The 23,800-nt window shown below is 55.3% G+C and overlaps 1 protein-coding gene across 3 annotated transcripts; it reads right to left on the reverse strand.

Annotated features, from left to right (window-relative positions):
- Window positions 1-1,006: 1,006 nt before the first annotated feature.
- Window positions 1,007-23,720, reverse strand: S1pr2 (sphingosine-1-phosphate receptor 2). Of its 3 annotated transcripts, XM_013145300.3 has the most exons (4): window positions 23,570-23,720; window positions 15,438-15,575; window positions 13,576-13,660; window positions 1,007-3,656 (listed from the first exon to the last, which is right to left on the reverse strand). In XM_013145300.3, exon 4 carries the CDS (start codon window positions 3,613-3,615, stop codon window positions 2,557-2,559), a length of 1,059 nt encoding a protein of 352 aa, XP_013000754.1. In that variant the 5' UTR covers window positions 3,616-3,656; window positions 13,576-13,660; window positions 15,438-15,575; window positions 23,570-23,720; the 3' UTR covers window positions 1,007-2,556. The 3 variants fall into 3 exon arrangements, with proteins under 3 accessions (XP_013000754.1, XP_013000768.1, XP_003460901.1); XM_013145314.3 differs by lacking the exons at window positions 13,576-13,660; window positions 15,438-15,575; window positions 23,570-23,720 and adding an exon at window positions 9,282-9,412; XM_003460853.5 differs by lacking the exons at window positions 13,576-13,660; window positions 15,438-15,575; window positions 23,570-23,720 and adding an exon at window positions 8,923-9,057.
- Between the last annotated feature and the right edge of the window lie 80 nt (window positions 23,721-23,800).

The following is a 23,800-nucleotide window of genomic DNA, read 5'->3' on the forward strand; positions in this document are numbered from 1 at the left end:
GCCGGGGCTCAGAGGATGCTCTGAACTGCAGGCGGGGAATTCCGCTGAGGGTTACAGGCCTGAGCCCCCATCTGGCTCCGGCTCCCCCTTTCCCACTCTGTCCTCCTGACTGGGTGCTGGTGGGCGGAGCCCCACTTTGAGGGCCTGGAATCCCCCCTCAAAATTCTAGACCTGTCTTCAAAAGAGCCAGCTGGGCGGGCATGACGGGGCACACGTGTCATCTCAGCATTCAGAAGGCTGAGGCGAGAGTCTCTGTGAGCCGGAGCCCAGCCTGAATTACACAGGGCTTCTCCTGGTTCTGTGTAAGGTTCACGCGGCTGTCTCCATAGCAAAGCGGGAGATCAGGGGCTTCCATGGAGCAGCGGTCAGCCTGCTGGATTCAGATCAGACCCGTAACTGAGGGCTGTGTGACCCTGAACAGCTCGGTTAACCTCTCTGAACCCGTATCTCTGTTAGTTTATGATTGTTCTACTTCTCGAGGGCCCTTATTGCCTGTGGTGCTGGCGATCGAACCTGCATGAAAGGGGCCCTCTTCAAAAGAAAACAGAGGCCAGGGATTTAACTCAGTGGCACAGGCGCCTGCCTGGCAAGCCCAAGGTCTGGAGTTTGATCCTCGGTACCAAAAAATGAGAGAAGAAAAGAAAACAGAGAGACAGTAGGCCCGTGAATTCCTCAGAGGAGCCAGACAGTGTTGACAGCCACCCAAAGGGAAGAGGGCTCTAGGCTGAGCCCCGTTTACTCAGACGCCACTGCAAGCCAAGTGTGGCAGCGCACGCTGGTCATCCTCGCACCCTGGGAGGCTAAGGCAGGAGGACTGCAAATTGAAACCTAGCCTGGGCAACTCAGGGACTAAGTGAGACCCTGTCCCAAAATAAAACAATACAGTGGGCAGGGGATGGAGCCCCAGAGTCACCACAGTTCCCCTCTGGCGGGGTCGAGGGTGGGCTGGGGCTCCAAACGGGGAAGAGAGGAGCAACCTTCAGCCCCCAAAGATACAACACAGAAAGACAAATTGAACCGTTTATTGGCTCAGGTCTGGGCTTGGGCTTAGGGGGCATCTGGGGAGCTCTTGAGGGGTACAAGGCCCCGAATGGCTCCTGGGCCCCCAGATCCCCCTGCCCCCAGCCTCTGCATTCACAAGATATTGTTTTGAGGAGTTTCCCGGCCCGTGAGATGAGCCCGAGCTTCCAAAGGGGTGTGGGCAGAGCCCAAAACCCCTAGGCAGCATCAGTATGGACAGGGACCCGGGGACACAGGACGGCATCCATTCCAGGGGTATCGGGGTGCAGGGAGGTCACACACACCCTGGATTTATACACACAGGCACACACACACACACACACACACACACACACGCACAGACACATAAATATGTACCGCAACGACCCTTCCACAGAATTCAGCGAAGTCCTTCAGGCGGCAGGCGAGGTCTCACCCCAGCCCCAAGTGGCTCAGGGCTGCCCTGCCTTAGGGGACCCGGGGGTCCCAGACTGGGGAGAAGCGAGGGCCAAGGAGCTTGAGGCTGCTTCTTTTGGGGTGGGAGTGGGCAGGATAGGCCAGATCTCTCTCTGAATTTTCTCCTGTGTCACCCTGCCCCATGGGGGCCTCCACAGCACCCCCCAAACTGGCTTTTCCAGCCCTGGGTGACTTTTCTGAGTCTCAAGCAGTGCAACTGGCCAATAAGGTTCAAGAATGGAAATGGGGCTCAGCCCCCCTTCCTGTCTTTACCTCGTGGTTTCCTTTCCCGGCAGATGAGAGGAAAGAGGAGTGGCTGGCGACATTTGGGGAAGCTGTGGATTTGCGCCTGGAGGGCTGGGGAGGAAGCCTGCAGTCTCCAGGGACACTGATTCCAAGACGCGGCCTAAGGTTGTCCACAGAAGGTGGCAGGACGATAAACTCAAAGGAGCTGGACACAGGGCAGAGGTTCAGACGGAAAAATGTTAAAACCAGGGCCGAGCTTGGTGCACATGCCTGTAATCCCAGTCCTCAGGGAGGCTGAGGCAGGAGGATTCCAAGTGCAAGCTCAGCCTGGACAATTTAGTGGCCTGGTGAGACCTTGTCTCAAAAAATAAGAAGAAGCAGGCCAGAGCTGGGGATGGCGGTGCACGCCTGTCATCTCAGCACTCGGGAGGCTGAGGCGGGGATCACTGAGAGCTGGAGGGAGCCTGGGCTGCTGACTCAGACCATTTCAAAAAATCGAACAAAGTGAGGAGGGGAGAGAGGAGAAGGGAGAGACCTAGCTCCGTGTGAGCATCCTGGGTTCAATCCCCAGTACACGCGCGTGCACACACACACATGCACACACACGCAGCTGGTTGTACCTGGTGGTAAAGTGCTCCCACCGACAATCCAGCCCTTTAAGGGTCCCCACACCAGCCTCTACCACCGTATGGCAGCCCTGCGTCCGGGTACTCCATGCCCTCACCGGCCATCCTGGCTGTGGGCCATCCGCAGGCCCCCAGGCCCAGGGCAGGGGCATCTTGCTGGGCAGCCCCTAGCCTCTATCTGAGGTCAGCAGTCCCTCTGTCGGCAGCTCTGCGGCCTGGCCCTTGCCTTTCAGACCACCGTGTTGTCCTCCAGGAACGTGGGCGACGTGGGCATGTGCGTGCCCCTCTCCAGCGAGCTGGAGTTGCGAAGGGGCAGGAGGCGGTGGCCGGGGGTCCTGTCCCGCCGTCCCGCTGCCCTGGCCGCCCTCCGCCAGCACTGCAGGGGCCGCAGCACCTCCCGCCGCAGGTCCCGGCTCCGCCACGTGTAGATGACAGGGTTGAGCAGCGAGTTCAGGGTGGCAAAGGCAAAGAAGTAGTGGGCTTTGTAGAGGACGGGGCAGGAGCGGACGGAGCAGGCATAGTCTAAGAGCAGGATGCTGAAGGCCGGCAGCCAGCACACGATGAAGACGCCCAGCACGATGGTGACCGTCTTGAGCAGCGCCAGCGTCTGCGGGCCGGCCAGGTCCGCGTGGCTGGAGCGGACCACACAGTAGATGCGGACGTACAAGACCACGATGGCCAAGAGGATGACGGAAAAGATGGTCACCACGCACAGCACGTACTGCTTGGCGTAGAGGGGCAGCACAGTGGAGCAGGTGTCCAGGCGCCCCAGGCAGTTCCAGCCCAGGATGGGGAGGCCGCCCAGGACCAGCGAGATGACCCATGAGGCCCCGATGAGCAGCAGCATGCGGCAGCTCTTGTCGCTGCCGTACAGCTTGACCTTGGCGATGGCCACGTGCCGCTCGATGGCGATGGCCAGGAGGCTGAAGACGGAGGCGGACAGCGTGATGAAGGCCGAGCCCTCGCGGGCGAACCACTCCACCGGCGTCAGCTGCAGGGTGACGGAGCCCGACAGCAAGGTGTTGGCGATGAAGGCCACGCCCGCCAGGAGGTCGGAGGCCGCCAGGTTGCCCAGGAAGAGATACATGGCCGAGTGCAGCTTGCTGTTCCGGCCCACGGCGACGAGCACCAGCAGGTTCTCCACCACGATGGCGCAGCACAGGATGACGATGAAGGCCGAGGCCACCTGGCGGGACGTCGTCTCCCGCACGTCCAGCGTCTCTTTGGTGTAATTGTAATGCTCCAGGACCTTGTTGGAATTGAGGTACTCGGAGTAGAAAGCGCCCATGGTGGGGCTCAGTGGCCGGCCGGGGCCATGAAGCTGTTCAACTGTAGAAGACAGAGACAGAGACAGACAGACAGACAGACAGACAGACTAGGTCATTGCTGTGGCTGCTGCCAACCAAGATGCTGGCTGTTCACATTCTGGCTCCGTGCCGGATGAAGTCTCGGCACACACCTGTAATCCCAGCACTCAGGAGCCGGAGGGCTGCTGTGAGTGTGAGGCCAATGTGGGCTACACAGTGAGATCAGCTCAAAAAAGGGAAAACAAAACCTTCTAGTTCTGGGATTTCTCACTGTGTGGCCATGTGAAGCTGGATTCATCATCATGTTTTCTTCTTCCTCTGGGTTTTTTTTCCAGATCATGGGAACAGAACCCAAGACTGAATTATATCCCCACCTGCCTTTTTGATTTCTTATTTTGAGACAGAGTCTTGCTAAATTCTCCAATCTGAGCTGGCACCTGGGATCCTAGTGCCTCAGCCTTTCTGAGTGCCGAGATTACAGGCGTGCGGCACCGTGCCCGGGTACCAGTCTTGCCTTACACCCGGGATGCCCAGGGATGTCCGTACACTCCTGGACACCTCCCGAAAGTGGAGGGCCAGCGAGACTGGCTCCACTGCCTCCGTAGCCCCGAGGGGCACTCTTTCAAAGCCATCTTTCAGAGGAGCAGACAGATGCCCTCCCTCCCTGTCCTGTCGGAAGGAACCTCTCGGGCAGCCTGGAGCAGCCATCTCCTCTTTCCAACACACAGACGCCTCGGGCCTCGTGCAGGACTGTGACCTAGGTCAGCGAGATCCTTGCCACTGACAGCGCACCGCCCGGCTCATTACCACCCACTGCCACATTTCAGGCTGGGTAGAAGCCTGGAGGCCCTGGGCGCTCCAAAGATAAGAGTGTGGGGAGACACCAGGGCGCCCTGGGGTTCAGCCCTCACAGCATCACTCTATCTCAAGGGCACAGAAATGCCAGACGGTGCAGCCTGGGCTCATCCTCACTGCAGCTCTGACCTGGGCAAGGCACTCTATACCCAGCCTCTGACCTCAGCACCCTCCTCTGTGCAGTGGGTACGAGAAAGCCTCCTTCAGAAGAGTGACAAGAAAATCTCACTGTGCAGCCCAGGCTGGCCTCGAACTCACCGTGATTCTCCTGCCTCAGCCTCCCAAGGGCTGAGATGCAGGTCAGGGCCACCAGGCCTGGCTAAAAATAACCTTTTGAAAAATACATGAAACCAGAAACCTGACATCCTAGTGCCTGGGAGAGGGAGGCAGGAGGATTAGGCAACACAGCCAGACTCCATTTTTTTTTTTTTTTTTTTTTTTGGCCTTTTATCGGTACCGGGGATCGAACTCACAACCGCCTGCTTGCAAGACAGGAGCTTATGCTGCTGAGCTAACTCCCCAGTCCCCAGACTCCATTTTTAAAAACAAAACGTCGGTGAAGACTGCTTAGCACACAGAAGTATCAGCTTGCCTATTCCTTTTCCTCTCCCGAGGCGGGGCCCAGGGCTCCTGACCCGTGCCCTCCACCCAAGCTTTTTGGGAGAGGATGCTGACTAAGTCAACAGAAAAAGACTCCTAACAGCTTGTTCCCATCAGCGCAGTCTCACTCTGCCCCGGGCCAGAGGGTCCCTAGGGGTGGGCAGGGCGCTGGCACCCCCTCCCTGGCCAGGATGAAATCCAGATGTGAGGCCCCTGGAACAAACAGGGTGGAGTCCTAGTCACATCCGGTGTGGGGCAGGCTGGCTGGGGAGTCGGGATGGGGGGCTCACAGGACACCCATCTGGGAGGTCCTGGCTGGAGAGATGAGGCAGCTGCGCCGAGAGTCACGTGAGCCCGTGGGGAGGGGGCAGGGCACCCGCTTCCATGGAAACCTGAGTCCCCCCCCCCCCCAGGAAAACTGAGCCAGGGAAGCATCAAGCGGCGGACTGCATGGGCCTGGAAGATGAGGGGCGCACTCGGGGGAGCCAGCGTGTGGGTGGGGCGCCCCTGAGCAGCTGGCTTGGGGGTGCGGGGAGGCAGCTCCAGGCCTTTGCTAACTGAACAGGAAGACAGAGAGTCCCTGGAAGCAGGCCTGGCACGGACACGTGTGAGCCTGAAGCCACCGGCCAGAAAAGGCTGGTTGGGCCGGTTCTTGGGGTGAGTGAGCGTAAGGGTGCTAGGGGCTTCCGGAGTCGCCCAGACATCTCAATTCCCGGACGCCCCCTCTGTCCCCAAAGGGGCAGCTGCTCCCTCTGGGCAGAGGGACATCCGTCCTAGTTTGGGAACAGAGAAGAGCTTGTGCGTGTCCTTGGGGACAGCTGCCCCGCCCTGATCGGTACACAGAGGCCCCTTGTTCCACAGTCGGACAGGGCCCCGGGCAACCCGATGCCCTCTGCCCGCTGCAGCCGGTCCCAGGCTGGCCCGACCTTAACAAATTGGCCGTCGGGCCCGGAAACCGCCTGCACTCTGATTGGCTCACTTTTCAATCCCAGACCACAGAGCGATTTTTCTATTGGCTGGAGCTTTCCGTCCTCTGGCACTGATTGGCCTAATTGGGGGCACTCTACAGTTCGTCCCACCCACCCAGTTTATAAGTGGTGGCGCGCAGTTCTTTTTTTAGATCTGGGAGTTAAAGTTGCGCGCCTTCGGTCCCTGAGGGCCAGGTTCAACCGCTGCCTCACAGCTGGGTCACCCCGCGAGACGCCCCGACACTGGCCTGAGTCTTGAGCATTCAGGTCCCTTCCCAGGCCCAGGAACCACATTAGCTGGTGGGCAAAAAGCCCAGGGTTCTTCTGACCACCGCCCCTTCTGCAGCTCACCGCCCCTGTCCAGTTTGGTGGCGGAACGGGAAAGATTTACTGCTGCTTCCTGGAGAAATAAGAAATGTGCTCAGCCCTTGCCCCCGAGGGACCAGGCCAGAAAGTCGGTCCTCTCCCAACTGCGAAGTCTGAGCTGAGAACCAGGAACCTAGGCAATCAGTAGCACGAGGGCCGCTCTCTTAGTTCCGGAAGGGGAAACCGAGGCCCGTACTATCCTAGTTTCCTCTTCCCGGCCAGAACTTTGTCATGGCAGAGGCTTGGGCAGGTCAACGCTTCCCACAAACAGGAAGCGAATCCAGGCTTCGAGCCGCAGAAGCAGCACCCTCTGCATGATCAGAGGGTGGCCAGGTTCAGGCCCACACTCTGCGCAGAGCCGGACTCCTGCTCGTCTCCCCAGACAGTCCTGGCTTCCACTAAGTGACTCCAGAAGCTAGGGTCGTGCTGTACCCCTGTACTCCCAACACTCAGGAGGCCGCAGCAGGAGGCCGGCAGGCTCCAGCCGGGCCTTGGCTAGCAGCACATGAACTGCGTAGTGAACACCTAAGGAACACGACCGAAAAAGACACCAACTGGACACAATGGCCTGGTAAGGTGAAACCAAGTTACAGGGACTGGAAGGGGACTCAGACAGAACAGTTCCCGGGGAGATTAGCAGAAGAGCAGGCCGGAGGAAGGCTCCGTGGCTTCCCCAGCTCCGTGCTTCGGCCTCCCGGCTGCAGACAGACAGACAGACGCTGCGGTCACTGTTCCCAGTTCCCACTTGTCACCCACAGATCTGTCCCTTGCCAGGACCAGCCCTATCCCCACTTGGTTCCTCCCTGGCTGTCACCCCCACCCCGCCTCTTCCATCCTCCACCCAGGAGGGGGATGGGGGGCCTTTTTATCTCCCAACGCGCAGGTAGGTCACGCCCCAGCTCCACAACCTTCCACGGCTCCCCGTGCCCCGGTGGTGTGGCCCCTGCCCACCGTGCTTCCGCCCACTCACCTCCCCAGCCACGGGCCACTGTGACCACGCTGACTTCCTAAAAGCCACCCAGACCACGCTGACTTCCTAAAAGCCACCCAGATCCCGACTCTGATCCTTGGCCCCTGCTGTTTCTCCATTTGCTGCATCCTCCTCCCAAAGCCTTCGCCTGTCTCTGGTTTGAGGTTTCTTTATAAAGGTCACCTCCCAGAGGGACCTCCTCGACCACGAGCCCTCCGGCGGCGGCAGCCTCCCCAGACTCTAGTGCAGCATCTTGGCTCATTATCTCCGCAGCACTTGCCACTATCAAGACCTTATCTTGTCGTGCATCTGCCTTTCCACTGTCTGATGCAAATTGCTGTCGGCCAATGACCAAGTTCCTTCGTAGGATGCCTGATTTAAAGAGGCACTCTGGGGGTGTGAGGAGGGGGCAGAGAGGTGAAGCGACCAATGAATGAGTGCAGGGTCCAGCCAAGGAGACCCTAGCGGGAGGCTGCTCGGCGCAGTCGGGGCCCAAAGAGCAAAAGGGCCGAGATGCCTGATTCTCCCGGCAGCCCCAGCCAGCCAAGCCCGGCCCGTCTCCATGGAGACCGCGGCAGGCCCGCCCCGCCCCGCGCCGGCCGCACTCCTGGCCTCCTTATCTGGCGGAAGAATGCACGGTATCCACGCTCGCGCTGGGGTGGCGCCTCCTCACCCCGAGACTGTCACACTCTCGGGTCCCCGACACCGTCGGATATGGGTGGGCGACCCCCGTGGATCCCGCCAGGGGGTTCCGCCCCCAGATTCCCAGGAACAGAAGAGGGAGGGGAGGGGTCCGAGCTGTAACAGCTGCACCCCATGTGCCAAAGCCCGCCTGGCGCCATGGGGGCACCGTGGGCTCAGCGAGTGGCATCTGCCTGACAAGGTCAGAGGCGGAGGAGGGGTGGAAATCCCCGGGTGAGTCAACTCGTGCCGGAGGAGGGGGCGAGCTTCGGCCCGGGACTCTGCGGAGCGTGCGACGCCACGCGTGCCTCCCCCACGGGTCATCGCTAGGCTGGAGGGAAACCAAAAGGCGCCTGAGCCACATCGCCGCTCTTCTCTTCGTCCAGAACAAAGCCATGCCCCAGCGGGGGTGACGAAGAGACCGACGACTCGGGGAAACTGAGGCACGAAGCTAGGCGCGCAGTGACGTCTGTCCTGCCCGGGGTCCCCCTCCTGACCCTGCGTTGCAGCGCGGGGCACTCTTGCGCCCTAGGCTTTGCCGGACGCCGTCCCCCGCCCCCCGCGCCCCCCACCGGCTCCCCGCGACCCACGTCCCGCCTCCCAGAGTCTCCAGCTTCGAAAGCGCTCGGATTCCGCCGCGTCTTCGGCGCCAACTTCCTGCCCGGGGAAGGCGGGGAGCACAGACTGGGGGTTCGCGGCCGAGACGCTCGGGGCCGCGCGGAGCCGTGGAGGGGACCCTCGGGGCGCACCCACCCGTGCACACGTCTCGGGCCACGCTGCGCCCGGCCCCCCAGCCCCTGCAGCTGGGACCCGCGAGCTCGGCGTCCCGCCCGCCGCCCCGCGCTCACCTGGCTAACCGGCCTCCCGCCTGGCAGCAGGGCGGCCGCGTCTGCGCTCCCGGGCGGGCGGCGGCGGCGGCGGAGCTGGGCTGCGCCCGGGCTCGGCGTCCCGGTTTGAGGACAGGGACGGAGGGGGCGGGGAAGCCACCGCCTCGGCCCGGCCCCGCCCTCCTCGCCTCCCCTTTCCGGCGACGACGGCCTGAGTTCCAGATGTGGCCGCCGGGACTTGGGGGGCCGCCGGGGGCGGGGCGCGGGCCCCTTTGTCCGCCCCCCCACTCTGCCCCGCCCCTCCCAGCCCCCACCCGTGAGAACCGGCGGGCGAGTGACGTCACGCCTGCTATGACGTCACCCCAGCCAGGTGGGCTCACCCAGCGCTGCAGACTGGGCTCCTGCTCTGGGGGCCGGGCGAGGGGCAGCACGCAGTCGCCTTTTTTATTCAACGAGGAATCTCGGAGCACCTTCTCCGTAAGAACTCCATAAACAGCCATGAGGGGTCTTCTGTGTGCCCTCCCAGCAGCTCGGATCCCAGTGCGTGCCACAACCTGCTCCAAAGGCAGGATTGTCCTCCGCCGTGGTAAGATCCCAGAGTTCAGGCCGGTGTGGTGGCGCAGGCCTGACAGGAGGAGCTAAAGTTGGAAGCTAACCCGGGCACCTTAGCGGCTCAGACAAAAAAATAAAAAAAATAAAAAAAAAAAAATAAAAATTGAAAAAGTGCGGGGATGCAGCTCAGTGTGAAGACCCTGGGTCTATCCCAGGACCAAACTAACTGCAGAGAAATGGGTGGAAAACAGGCGCTGTGCAGACACGGTGGGTTTGTAATTCAGCGGGAGAGCAGAGCGAGTGCATCCCACGCTGTGGGAGGGTCTCGAGTCCATAATGTGCGTGAAATAAGACAGACACAGAAAGGTGACTGTTCCGTGGTGGTTTCTCTTCCTGGAGGAGCCCTGAGCATATATAAACCATAAAACAGAGGCAAGATGGTGGGAAACGCGAGCCAGATGTTTTGGAGATGGAGGAGGAGAGAGGAGGGGAGAGTGAGGCGGGGAGAAAGAGGATTAAAAATGAGCAGGGCATTTGTATCAACTCCCCAAAACATATACCGGCAAAAATAAATATATATGCAAAGAGCCAGGCTAGCCCAACAGCCCTGGCACCGAGGGAGGGATCCAAAGTTTGAGTCCCACCATGAATAGCAACTTAGTGAGTCTGAGTCAAAAATAAGTAAATAAATAAATTAAAAGGAAAGGGGATCTGGGCTGGGAAGCAGCTCGGTGGCATAAGTGCCTGCCTGGCAAGCACAAGGTCCTGAGTTGATTTCCAGTACCCTCACCTCCAAAAAAGAAACCAGGAATGGGGATCTGCTTTAGTGACAGAGCACCCCTAAGTTTGATCCCTAGCACATCCAGGAAAAAAAAAAAACAAAGGTAAAAAGAAAGAGGTTTTCAGGGGCTGGGGTGCGTGTGGCTCAGTAATGCAGGGCTCGCCTAGCACAAGTGAGGCCCTGGTCCCGGCCCAGCACGGTGGGGAGGAAAGACCAGCACTTGTGCAAATGCGCACATAACCTATTTGCATGTCTGTTTGCTGTGTAACCACAAACCGGGCTGCAGACAGGCTGGAGGTGCCCGTGCTACCATCCGGCAGGCCATGGTGACGTGCACCTGTAACCCCAGCACTGGGGAGACTGAGGCAGGATTGCCACAAACTGGAGGCCAGCCTGGACTACAGAGCAAGACTGTGTCTCAAAAAGTAAACAGAACAAAACAAAACCCACGTGTATCACCAGAGGAACTGACAAAGCTCCCGGTTCCTGCGGAGCGGGGACTCTCGGCACAGAATACCCCGAAGAAAGGAGGAAAGAGACTTGGCACACTTCCTGGAAGAGAAACCAAGAGATGAGAGAGATGAAGGAAAGCCTGCCCCACTTCCCCTCTGGGCATCCTTTGTACTTTCTGATTTTCATAGCATGTGCACACACGTTCAGCCTCCACAATAAATTAAATGGCAAAAACGAAGGCTGCCCAGCTCCTTGCGATGGAGCCAATAAAAAATAAGGAGCGGCTGCTTACTCTCTGCTTTATGCGTATTCTACCTGGGAACGCAATGAGAAGGTTACAGTGGAGCCCTGAACGTCTGTGAGAAAGGCGGCCAGGCATGTGGCGCACACCCGCCATCCCAGCACTCGGGAGGCTGAGGCAGGAGGATCGCTGTGAGTTCAAGGCCAGCCTGGACTGCACAGAACAACTGTCTCAAAAAGACAAAAATAAAAATAAAAACGGGGGTTGGGGTATAGCTCAGCAGCACAGCACCTGCCTGGCAAGCACAAGGTCATGAGTTTGATTCCTGGTACCAAAATCAAATAAGTAAAAGTGGATTGAGGTGTGGTGGGGCAGGCCTGTAATCTCAGCTCCTCAGGAGCTGATGCAGGAAGACGGCAGGCCAAGACCAGCCTGGGATACGTAGAGAGATGCGTCAAAGTGAACATTCAAAAACTGGGAATGGAGCTCAGGGGTAGAGCATTGTCCAGCATCCACAAGGCGCCATGAAAGTCATTAGTTAATTGATTGATTAAAATGGGGGCTGCAGACAGACGCGGTGGCACATGCTTGGAGTCCCAGCATTCCGGGAGGCCGAGACAGGAGGATTGCTGTGAGTTCGAGGTCAGCCTGTGCTGCAAGGGAGACCCTGTCCCAAACCAACAAATGTGTAAGTGGCAGGGGCAGCCGGAGAGATTGAGTGCCCACCACGTGCGAGGCCCTAGGTTGAACCTTCTGCACCACATAATTAATCATTTTAAAAATGGAGCACAGTCTTGTGTGTACCGATGCAAAACCGATTTCAGCCTATCACAGTAACAAAAGCATCGCGCGCTGTTTTTCTCCACTGCTGAGTGTATTTTAGAGAGCTGTATAAATACACACACATTTGCCTGTGGCTTCACGAGCCACCTCCGGGCAAAGGCATGCGAGACGCTCGTCACAGCTGTCACCCTCAGGGAGGAACATTAGGTAAGAAGGGCCAGCTTCCACAGTGTACCCTGAGGAGCTATTTAAAAATTCCAACGTGCTAACGATTCAAAAAATTTACTAAGCCATTAAAAAATAAAAGCTGAGCCGGGCGTGGTGGCTCACACCTGTAATCCCAGCACTCAGGAGGCTGAGGTGGGAGGATCCTTTGAGTTTAGACCAGCCTGGGCTACAGAGTGAGCTCAAGGCCTGCCTGGACTGCATACAGAGACCCCGTCTCAAAAAAAAAAAGCTAACAAATATCTTGACTTCCAGTTACAAATGAGTTCTTGCCAGTGTGGCGTGGTGAAATAGGCCTGTTACCCAGCACGTAGGAGGCTGAGGCAGGGCGATAATAGCGTGCACGAGATCGTGGGTTCTGGCCTACGGTAAGCACCACCAAAACCAAAACCAAACCTTTCATAACTGGGTTTTCAGTGCAACTCAGAGACTTGCACATACCAGGCGAATGCTCTGCCCCTGTAACATTAATGCACACATCAGGGCTGGTGTACATATCAGTACCTGTCACCCCAGCTGTATAGGAGGCTGAGGCAAGAGGATTGCTGTGAGCTTGAGGCCAGCCTGGCCTGCACAGTGAGGTCAAGGCCAGCCTGCAGTACAAAGTGAAATCAGGGCTCAAAATGAAAAAATAAATATTTTTTAAAAGAATTTTTTTAATTTGGGGATGTAATTCAGTGCAAAGGCCCTGGGTTCAGTCCTTAGCATTGCAAGCGTGTGTATACACACACACACACACACACACACACAAATACATTTTTATTTGTTTTTGTGTTTCTTTTGTTTTTTAAGACAAAGTCTCACAATGTAGCACGGGCTGCTCTTAAACGAGCCAATGCTACTTCTTGGCCATTCAAATCCTTGAGTTATAAGTGTGTACTGCCTTGCCCGGCTCTGTGTGTGTGTGTGTGTGTGTGTGTGTGTGTGTGTGTGTGTGTGTACCGGGGATTGAACTGATGACCCCATGCTTGCCAGGCAGGCACTTGTGCCACTATGTATATTTCTTATTCAGCACATTGAGTTTCAATTTATATATTTTTTGAGTTTCGATTTATGTTAAGAAAAAGCTTACATTTAAGTTAGCAATAACAGAGGTGAGGATGTAGCTCAGTGAATGTGTCCTTAGCATGCATGACAGCCTAGGTTCCATCCCCAGCACGAGGACTGGGGTGTAGCTCAGTGGTAGACCACGTGTCTAGTGTGTGACACCCGGGTTCAAGCCCCAGTACCGACCAGAAACAGGGAGTGACACATAACGACTGAATGTTAAGAACACACTAACGCTACACCAATGCATACAACAAGTGCATGTAATATGTCACGTTCTTTGATAGGCCCTAGTTAGGCTTTTTGGTTACTGCCATGTAAAGCTGACAGACTCGCCATGCAGCATAGTGGCACACACCTGCGATCCCTGCTCTTAGGAGGCTGGGGCAGGAAGACTGCTGTGAGTCTGAGGACAGACAGCCTGGGCCTCAAAATGAATTCAGGCCAAGCTGAACTGCAGAGTGAAACTCTGTCTCAAAGAGACCACAAAAAAAAAAAAAAAAAAAAAAAAAAAAACAGCCCAGCAGCCCTAACATTCATACTTTGGTGAAGAGATACAAAGAGTGAAGGAAGACCGTGTGATAGTGCTCACCTGTAATCCCAGCGTTCTGGGAAGCTGAGGCAGGAGGATCTCAAACTGGATGGAGCCCAATCTGAGAACCGTGGCAAGATCCGATCTGAAAAGAAACAACAGAACTGGCGTTGTAGCTTGATAGAAAGGCCCTGGCTTCAGTTCCTAGCACTGGAAAAAGAAAACCTTCAGTAAGGTGTCATCCTAGACTTTACTCTTTTTCCCCAAGCTGATTTCAGAGAGGTTCCAGGCCAGAGTTGGGGTCCACTTGGACCTCAGCACAACCCTGCGCTCCTCTGCAGATGGAGATGGGTTGCCAGGGCAACATCTAGACACCAGGTGTTCGGCCCGCCGCAGGGGAGGAGGGGGGAGAACCGGTCTCCCGGCAGGGCCACCGGAGCGGAAATCTCCGACCTCCTCTCCTCCTCTCCGCGGCCCTGAAGACTGGGCAGGAAGTGCCCCCCCAGCCGCCACCACCCCGCGCCAGCCTGGCTCAGCAGTTTGCAGTCTCCCCTGAGCCCCGAGAGGTTGGGGTGATGTCAAGGCCACAGACACATCCGGCTGGCTGTCTGCCTGCCCGGGAACAGCGGGTCCCACTCCAAGGTGATGTCCCCGGGGCGCACTGACCACACCGCAGGGCGACTTCCGCCTCCCTCCCACCTCTGGGGCCTCGCAGGGTCTCGGCCAGGTCACCTAGAGGCCTGGACTTCCGCTTAGCACCAGAGATCAGGGGAAGAGGCTGGGAAGGCACCAAGGGGAAGGAAACTAGGCCCTGGGCTTGGAGAGCGCCCAGGCCGGGAAGGAGGGCAGGGGAAGAGGCAGGACAGCAGTCCACTAATGACAGGGTCTTGGACAATAATGGCTAACGCTGGCTGGCTGCACAGCGGCTGTGTGCTGGGCTTGGCGGGGAGCACGCTCGCTCCCCAAGGGTGCGTATTAGTGCTGTCATCACCCCGTTTCTTTAGTTAACTTGGTGTTTAGAGACAGGGTCTCGCTACATCGTTCGGGCCGGCCCGGAAATCACTACACAGCCCAGGCTGGCCTTGAACTTCCTGCAGCCTCCTGCCTCAGCCTCCTGCAGTGCAGCCCCACACCTGGGTTAATGCCCCATTTGGGGTGAGGTGTAATAGGACTCAAACTCAGGACCCTGCTCTGACCAGGCTGGTTCCTGCACTGCTACGCTCTGACCCCAGCCCTGTGGCCCCACTTTGGAGATGAGGAGAATTCAGTGCTATGGCACGAAATGGTTTGAACGTGGGCCCGAGGCTTTACGGGTTAAAATGCGGTCACCATGGTACGCCACCCTCCACAAGGACACGTAACCTGACCGTGGTTGGGGCAGTGCAGGCTTTGCGTAATGATGACCACTGGGCAGGGGCATTGGGACAGAGCCCCCCGACTGAGTTCTAGTGGCCGAATCAGGGGAGGCAGAGGCTGGGACTGGTGGCTCACACCTGTCATCCCAGCAGTCGGGAGGCTGAGGCAGGAGGGTTCTTTAGAGTTCAAGGCCATCCTGGACTACATAGCAAAACACTGTCTCAGAAAAAAAGAAAGAAAGCAGGAAAGAAAGAGGAAAGAGGAGGAGGAGGAGAAGGAAGAAGAGGTGGAGGAGGAGGGAGCCTGGGACACAGCCCGGCAGTAGAGCCCGCGCTTAGCATTCCCAGTGCCCAGGACGGGGAGAAAACAAGATGGCACAGGACAGAGAGACAGAGAGCTGGAGGGACGCAGGGACACATGTCCACACCCTCTGGTCTTTCTGCCCCTCATCACGTGATGCCCAGCGTGGCCGGAGCTTCTGCCAACAGAAAAGCCATTTCCAGACATGGGCCTTGGCCTTGGACCAGACCCTGAGCCCAAAGGAACCCCTGCTCTTGATAACTTACCCTGCCTTGGCCGTTCTGGTACAGTCTCCGAAGGGAGCCCGAACTGCCGGGCACACGGCAGGGCTGGATTTGAGCCAGAGTGACCTGGCCGCTCTCAGCGTGGGCGCCCTGGTCCTCTGTCCTCTTGTCCCCAGGGATCTGGAACGGAGAGCAGCGCTCAGCACCACCACCCTCCTATTGCTGATCACCCACTCAGGGAGGCCCCAGCCTGAGCTCCGCCCTCCCGGCCCTGCACCCCCACCCCAGCCCAGGCAGGAAGGGTGTTTGGCTCAAGAACCTGGAGGGGAGAAGCCTCTGAGACCTGACCAGCTTTCTGAGTCTCCGGGCCTGGAGAAAGGGGCCCTGCAGCCACAGAGAAGCTTTCCAGAAGCCGAGCTGGACAGGGCTGGGCCAGCACAGCTGCAGGACGCCGGGGCGGGGAGGCGCACTGAGCAGCCCCTGCCTCGCCACGTGGGCACCAGATGCAGACTCGGCCCCGGAGCCTGGACGGAGGCTGGCTTCTCAGCAAAGCGCCCCTGCCTTGCATAGTAAGTGGATGACAAGGGCAGTCACCGTCCCACCGTCCTGAGCACCTGCCAGCTCTTCACTGAAGAGGAGCTCAGAAGCAGTAAGTCGGGCCTGGTGGTGCACACCTGTTATCCCAGCGGCTCAGGAGGCTGAGGCAGGAGGACTGCAAAATTCAAGGCCAGCCTGGGTAACTCGGTGAGACACAGCCACAAAAAAAATTTGTGGATTTGTGGATGCCAGCCTGGGCTACATGGTGAATGCAAGGCCAGCCTGTACTGCATAGCTCAGAACAAAATTGTTCTGTTTTGTTTTTGTTTTTGAGACAGGGTCTCACTATGTAACCCAGGCTGACCTTGAACTCCTGGTGATCGTCCTGCCTCGGCCTCCCAAGTGCTTGAGATTATAGGTAAGCGCTTCTGTATCCATTTCTTTTTTTTTAAGTTACTGGGGTTGGAACCCAGGCAAGAATCTTCCACACAGCAGACCACCACGGCTCACCACTGAGCTGCAGCCTGGTCTCTCAGCTGGCTTTTCATTATAATGCTTTGACCGTTGCCAAAAAACCGGGATCAGTTACATTGAACCCTGCTGGCTAATTCCGTATATATTTGGGGGACTGCAGATATAACTAAGTGACAGGTCACTTACCCAGAGGGCATGAGACTCTGAGTTCCATCCCCAGCACCTCAGAAATAATTACAAAAATAAATATATAAGCTGGGCAAGGTGGCTCATGCCTGTAATCTGAGCACTCGGGAGGCTGAGGCAGGAGGATCGTTGTGAGTTGGAGACCAGCCTGGGCTACAGAGTGAGCTCAAGGCCAGCCTGAACTGCATAGCGAGACCCTGTCTCAAAAAGACAAGATAAATAAGTACATAAATGAGAAGGGACTGATAATCTGTAATAATGTGGAGGAATCTCAAGGGCATTGAAGAAGGAAAGGTATATTAAAATACAAATAAAAATATAAAAGCACACAACTGTACAATTCCATCTTGTTTTTTTCCCCTTCCGATTCTAAAGCACATCTTCTTTTTTTCTGGAGACTGAACTCACGCATGACTTCAGGCTTGCCCGGCAGGCACCGTGCCACTGAGCTACGTCCCCAGCCCCTCCTTCCATTCCATTCCCTGCCCTCCGTCCATTCTTCCTTCTTTCTTGCTATACTAGAGGCTGGCCCCAGGACCTTTGCACTGAACTGTATCCCCAGGCCTTTTTGATCTCTTATTTTGAGACACGGTCTTGCTAAGTCAGGCTGGGCTCAGACTTACGATCTGCCCACCTCAGCCTCCCACAGAGTGGGTATAACAGATATGTACCATCGCACTGAGCTATATTTCCTCATTTCTTTGATGTTTTAGAAAAGGCAGGTGTGTAGGGCCAGGGGAAGATGAGTAGCGGGCAGGACCTGGGGCGGAGTGGGGTCTGGGTATGAAGGAGCCTGGGGAATTTTGCTAAAGCAACCGTTTTACATTTTGACCGTGGTAGGTAGTGACTACGCAGCTTTGTGGAAAATTTGTGCCTCTGTGTGCTAAAAAGGGACAGCTTTGTTGCAAAGTTGTATTTTAATTTTTGTTTGAGGCAAGTGTCCTACTATGTAGCCTAGGCTGGCCTCAAACTTGGGGCAATCAATCCTCCTGCCTCTGCTCCCAGAGTCGGAGTCCTGGGGTCACAGGCACACACCACCCTGGAAAAATGTATTGGAAAAAAATCACGTTTGAAAAAGAAACCTGGGGGCTGGGGGTTCAGCTCAGGGGCACAAGCACCTGCCTGGCAAACTCAAGGTCACGAGTTTGATCCCTGGTACAGACAGACAGACAGACAGACAGGAAGGAAGGAAGGAAGGAAGGAAGAAAGAAAGAAAGAAAGAAACCTGCTCAACAACTCTGCATCAGGGCTTTAGTGAAAAAATAATCTCAAATGGGAAAATTTAATAATTTAAATTTTTTCACACACACAAAAATAAATTTTGTCACGAATATATGTTTGTAGTCCATAATTACATTCATTGAAATGATGGGATTTAATTTGGTTGGTTACAAAGGTGAGAACCCAAAAGATGCAGAGAAACCAGGCAGGGTGGCTCACGCCTGTCATCCCAGCACTCGGGAGGCTGAGGCAGGAGGATCCTCGCGAGTTTGAGACCAGCCTGGGCTACAAAGTGAGCTCAAGACCAGCGTGAACTGCATAATGAGACCCTGCCTCAAAATAGAAACAAATAAATATAAAAAGATGCAGAAACTTTAAAAATTGGCATGTAGAGAATCAAGTATGATGTTGCTCTCCTGTAATCCTAGCTACTGGGGAGGCTGAGGCAGGAGGGTTGCGAATTCAAAGCCAGCCTGGGCAACTTGGATATTTTACAAGCTACTGTCTCAAAGTAAAATACACACAGAGCCTGCCTGGCAAGCACGAGGTGGTGAGTTCGATCCCTGGTACAAAAAAAAAAAAGGTAAAATATAAACAGGTAGATATAGATGGACCAGGGATATAGCTTAGCGCAAAGGTCCTGCGTTCATTCCTTAGTCTGGCAAAAAGAAAAACAGATTAGCACACGGGGGCTGAGGGTATCTCCAAGTTGGGGGTCTGGGTTCCATCCCCAGTGCCACCAAAGACGAAAACAGTGTCTTAGAAAAGGCAATGATGTCCCAATTTTACAGAGGGGCAAACTGAGGCCCAGAGACCCCAGGTACAGGCCCAGAGGTTCAAATCCCCAGGAAGCTCCGCCTCTGCCAGACCTGGTTCCAGGCTGGCCTGTGCCCCCGTCCCCCACCCCCGTACCCCTCTGTACCCCCCATGGTTGCTAGGGCAACCGAAGCCACCGGAAAGACCCCCTCCCGCGAGCCCCTCCCCAGGGGCGGGAAGGTGCAGAAGAGGCTCCGCCCCCGAGCTGGAGGCCGACTGCGAACCCAGCAGAACAAACCCGGGCGGAGGGGAGCGGGGGCTGCCCCCCAACACCACAGCGCTGACCACCGGCCTTAGGTGACGCTGGAGTTGGGAAATATCTGATGATGGGGACCTCCCGGGCTCCGAACGTGCACCTCCAAATGCTCACCCCCAGATCTTTGCTCTGCAAGGCAAGCAGAGATCCTCTGAGAGCTGCCCATTAGCGATGCTGGCACCGTGCTGCTGGGGACAAAGGTCCCTGGGATCAGCCTTTGATGCCTGCAGAGGCACGGTGGCACAGACCTCTGACCTCCCCCAGGCTTGGGTCAGAACCCCCAAACGCCTTTGCAGTCACTGGTGCACGCTGCCTCCTCCTGGACACCAAAACCCAGGAGCCCTCTACCACTGAGGGCTCGCAGCTATTTTTATATTTTTATTTTGGGCCCATTTCTTGCTAAGTTGCTGAGTTATCCAGGCTGGGTTTCAACGCATGATCCTCCTGCCTCGGCCTCCCAGACTGCTGGGAGGACAGGGGTTCCTGCAGGCACTCTGTGCAAACTGTGCTCTGTGTGATCAATGCACTGAGTGTGGCAGTGCACATCCTATAATCCAAGAACTGGGGAGGCTGAGGCAGGAGGATCGCCATGGGTTCAAGGTCAGCCTGGGCTACCTAGCCAGGCCCTGTCTCAAAGAAAGTAAAAATAACAGAAACTGGACAGGGTTGGTGATGTGGCTCAGTGCTAGAGCACGTGTCTAGCACGAGAGATCAAAGTTTGACCCCCAGCACAACAAGAAAGCAAAGCAAAAAACAGGGCATTATTGATGAGAATATGGTGAGAGTTCTGGAGATATTTAGGGTAGGAAGGGAAAGGTAATTTCAGAGAGTGAAGCCCACAGTTTGGTGGATGGGAGACAAAAGGACTAATGATCAGAGCAGAAGTCCTGGGGCTTCAGTGTGGTTTGTGGGATTGGATGAGTAGGCTGGCGCAACTGCAGCCCCAGAACGATGGAGGCAGAGGCGGGGGAGTGGACAGCAGGTCCTGCCAGGCCCTGTGGGCTGTGACGAGGACTTTGGCTGTTGTTCTAAGGAAACAAGGGATAGTTCTGACTGCAATGTTTAAAGCTCCTCCCTCCACTGGGGGAAAGACTCTTGGGAACCCAGAAGGAGGAAAAGATCATGACCCTCAGCATGGCTTAGTGGGGAGGGGGACACTCATGGCTCAGAAGCCACAGTCCAGTGACTCCCAGATTCCACCCGTGTCTGTGTCACTTCTGGCCCATTGGGGAGAAGTCACTATGGGCACTTTTTAGACCCAGTGGCCTCAGAGAGACAGAGGTTTTGAAACCCCAGACCCTGCGATAGTAGGATGAGTGAAAAAATTCGCTGGAGAATTTATCCAGCAGCCAGCATGGGGGTACACACCTGTGGTCCCAGCACTCGGGAGGCTGAGGCAGGAGGTTTGCCAGGAGTTCAAGGCTACATAGTGAATTCCAGGCCAGCCTGCACTGCACAGTGAGACCTTCTCTCACAAGAAGAAGGAAATCAAAAACTTTCAGATGCAAAGCAAATGGTCAGCATTGGGGACACGGAAAATGCTGAGCCTCACTGATTATCAGACATACAGATACAAACCACAAGAGCCCTTTTCACCCCACTTTGACTGGCATAACCAAAAAGACAAACAAACAGCAAATGCTACCAGGATGCAAAAAAAAGGGGAACTTTCATGCCCAGAGAGCATGCAAATTAATACAGTTATTACGGAAAATAATATGAAGGTTCCTCAAAAAAACTAAAAATAGAACTACCATATGATCTGCCAATCTCACACCAGGGCTATGAGTATACGAAAAAGATTTCTGCACTCACACACTTCTGGCAGCACAAATACTGCTGATAGGTGAATGGGTACAGAAGTGTGGCCTGTGTTCAGGGCGGAATATTATGCAGCCAGAAAGAAGAGCGAAACCCTGTTATGTGCAGCAGCACGGATGAAACTGGACAGCACTGTAAGAGAAACATGTAAAGGGGAGCTGGCCGAGTACTTAGTTCAGCAGTTCAAGCATTTGCCTGGTAAGCGCAAGGTCATGAATTTGATCCCCAGTACTGGAAAAAAAAGCAAAACCTCAAATTCAGCCCAAACTACATAGCAAAACCCTGTTTCAAAAAATCAAATAAACACATAAATCTAAAAGCATTGTCAGTTCTTCTTCTTCCTGTCTTTCCCCCCCAGTTTTGGGAATGGAACCCCAGGCCTCCTACACATGCAACAAACTCTATCACTGAGCTGCAACGCCAGCCTCGTTGCGCATCTTTATTAATTTTTCATAAAAATGTTCCAATATAATATGTCGGATGCAAAAAATTGTTAAGAGTTCACATCTTTGGCACAGCACCGAAATACTCCAGGACTCACGCAATCTTTGTTTTAGCTCTCTTTTCTCTTTGATGACAAAATCCTCCTTCAATAATAATAACGATAATCGCTGGGGATTTAGCTCAGCGGCATAAGCACCTGCCTTGCAAGCAGGCAGTCGTGAGTTCGATCCCTGGTACCGATAAAAATGAAAAAGACAAAAAAAAAAAATGATAATGATAATGATAATTGTCAGGCGTAGTGGCACAGGTTGGTCATCCCAGCATTCCGGAGGCTGAGGCAGGAGGATCAGCGTGAGTTCAAGGCCAACCCGAGCAACTCAGTGAGTGCACGGCCAGCCTGAACTGCACAAGGAGACCCTCCCTAGCCACCATCCGCCTCCTCCGCGTCGTAGGTGCTGTTGAGTTTTCACCTCGTGTCAAGCACATCACCCTTTGCCTCTATCATGTCACCAAAGTCTCATAACCTCTCCATTCTCCAGGTGGAGAAAGTGGTGGGTTCGGAGAGCACGTGGTCCACAGGAGAGTTCCGTCTGGACAGCGCTGACCTCCCCCGGCCATCCCGGCCCCGCACGGGCTCGCGGCGCCCCCTGGCGGTCAAATGGGGAACATGGAGAAGAATCGGGCAAAAAAGCTCATTCATTGGATTACTGCTGGGAGGGTCCGAGAGACTCCCCAGTTTGCTGCTCTAGGGGAGCCCCAGCTGTGAGAGGGGACAGAACCGTGGCCTCGGGATGGAGACACGCAGACCAGACAGGGATTTCAGGAAGGCAGAGCATGGCTCTGGACCAAATGACCAGGCCGACTCAATGCCAAAGGTTTTTTTTTTTCTTTTTTGTCCTTTTCGTTTTTATCGGTACCAGGGATCAAACTCACGACTGCCTGCTTGCAAGGCAGGCTCTTATGCCGCTGAGCTAAATCCCCAGCTCCAATGCCAAAGGTTTTGAGAGGCGAGGCCCTGCGTTTAAACTAACCACAAGAGTTTTTTTCTTGTAGAATTTTTTTTTTTTACACTTTTTTTTTTTTCTTTTTTCTTTTTATCGGTACCGGGGATCGAACTCACGACCGCCTGCTTGCAAGGCAGGTGCTTATGCCACTGAGCTAAATCCCCAGCCCCTCTTGTAGAATTTTTTATTCCCGTAACCAAAAGAATGCATTCAGGGGCTCACACCTGTAATCCCAGCACTTTGGAGGCTGAGGCAGGAGGATCGTTGCAAGTTCGAGACCAGTCTATGCCACAAAGTGAGCTCAAAGCCAGCCCAAACTGCATAGAGAAACCGTGTCTCAAAAAGACCGAAAGAGAGATTCTTTTATAACTAAATGTCTCTAGATTCTCAGGTTGTATAACTTGAGACAATACTTTAATATAGATACGTAAATCATGGTGTGGAGGAGTTAACCTATACAGATGTATGCAACTGTGTAAATATTCTGTGCTTGCATGGTGACGCACGCCTGTCATCTTGGCGCTCTAGAGGCTGAGGCAGGAGGATCACTGTGAGTTCAAGTCCAGCCCGGGCTACATAGTAAGTTCAAAGCCAGACTGGAATGCAGAACGAGACCTTGTCTCAAAAAATAAAAATTACAGGAAGCAGTTAAGGGAAGCTTGGGGAGGCTGGAGATTTAGTTCAGTGGCATAAGCGCCTGCCTTGCAAGCAGGCAGTTGTGAGTTGGATCCCTGGTACCTATAAAAAGGAAAAAGACAATAAAAAAAAAAAAAAAAAAAAAAGGGAACCTTGGGAACAGCATGGTCCCGCATACAATAATATGCATCTAATCCTTTACCATCCACCTGTCAGTAATTTTCATAAGATCAGCATTAAAAACAGCCAAATACACATAAGACCCTCAAGCTTCACATAAAAAATTGGTCTTAGTTCACTCTCAAGTGACAAGATATCCCAAGAGTGACACCATCTGTTCTTTTTGGAATCGTCCGGTAGGGAAGAAGCTCCGGTGCAGTCGAAGCCGGGCCGGCCGGCGCGCCTCTCCCGACAGGGTGCGCTCGTTCGCTGCACCGGCGGCTGGAAACGCTGCTTCAGAATCTCCGCGTCCAAGCGGAGCTGCAAATGCGGGTCCCCGAAGTGCGAACCCTAGAAGAGGCGGAGGGGACGAGGGGCAGAGGAGGGGCGGGAGTGGGAGGAGAAAGCCATCCCCGCAAGGCCTGGGCACCAACCCAGCGACCTTCACGGTCTTCACACTGCACACAAAAACCCGCGCGCAAATTTTGAAGCCTAGGAGGGGGCGGGGCTCAGGGCGGGGCTAACGTCAAAAGTTATTGGCTGTAATTTCTTAGATTCCCGCCAGGGAATTAAGAGTCCCAACCAGGGGAGACTTAATGACTTAATTCATGCATACTTACTGCTCATTGGCTGATGCTGGAGCGTGCTTTTGATCCGGAGAAGTGTGATTGGCTGCATTCCATGTTCCACTTCTAGGGGGCGGGATGCGAGACAATTAAGACCCGCAGGAGGTGGTCGGCTTAGGGTCGTGTTCCCAAACGTTGGGAATGGTCCTCAAGTCAGGAGTTAAGCACACAGGGCCGGGGGCTTGGTTCTGGGACTGACGTAAGAGCGCACGGGGCTTCACCCAT

Source organism: Cavia porcellus, unplaced genomic scaffold (assembly GCF_034190915.1).
Source record: "Cavia porcellus strain 051 isolate PalLab524CR breed Dunkin Hartley unplaced genomic scaffold, mCavPor4.1 scaffold_17, whole genome shotgun sequence".
Classification (NCBI taxonomy): domain Eukaryota; kingdom Metazoa; phylum Chordata; class Mammalia; order Rodentia; family Caviidae; genus Cavia; species Cavia porcellus.

What these genes read in the sequence shown, in the direction of transcription:
- S1pr2 (XM_013145300.3), bottom strand. Translation starts at nt 3,615, where the DNA reads ATGGGCGCTTTCTACTCCGAGTACCTCAATTCCAACAAGGTCCTGGAG.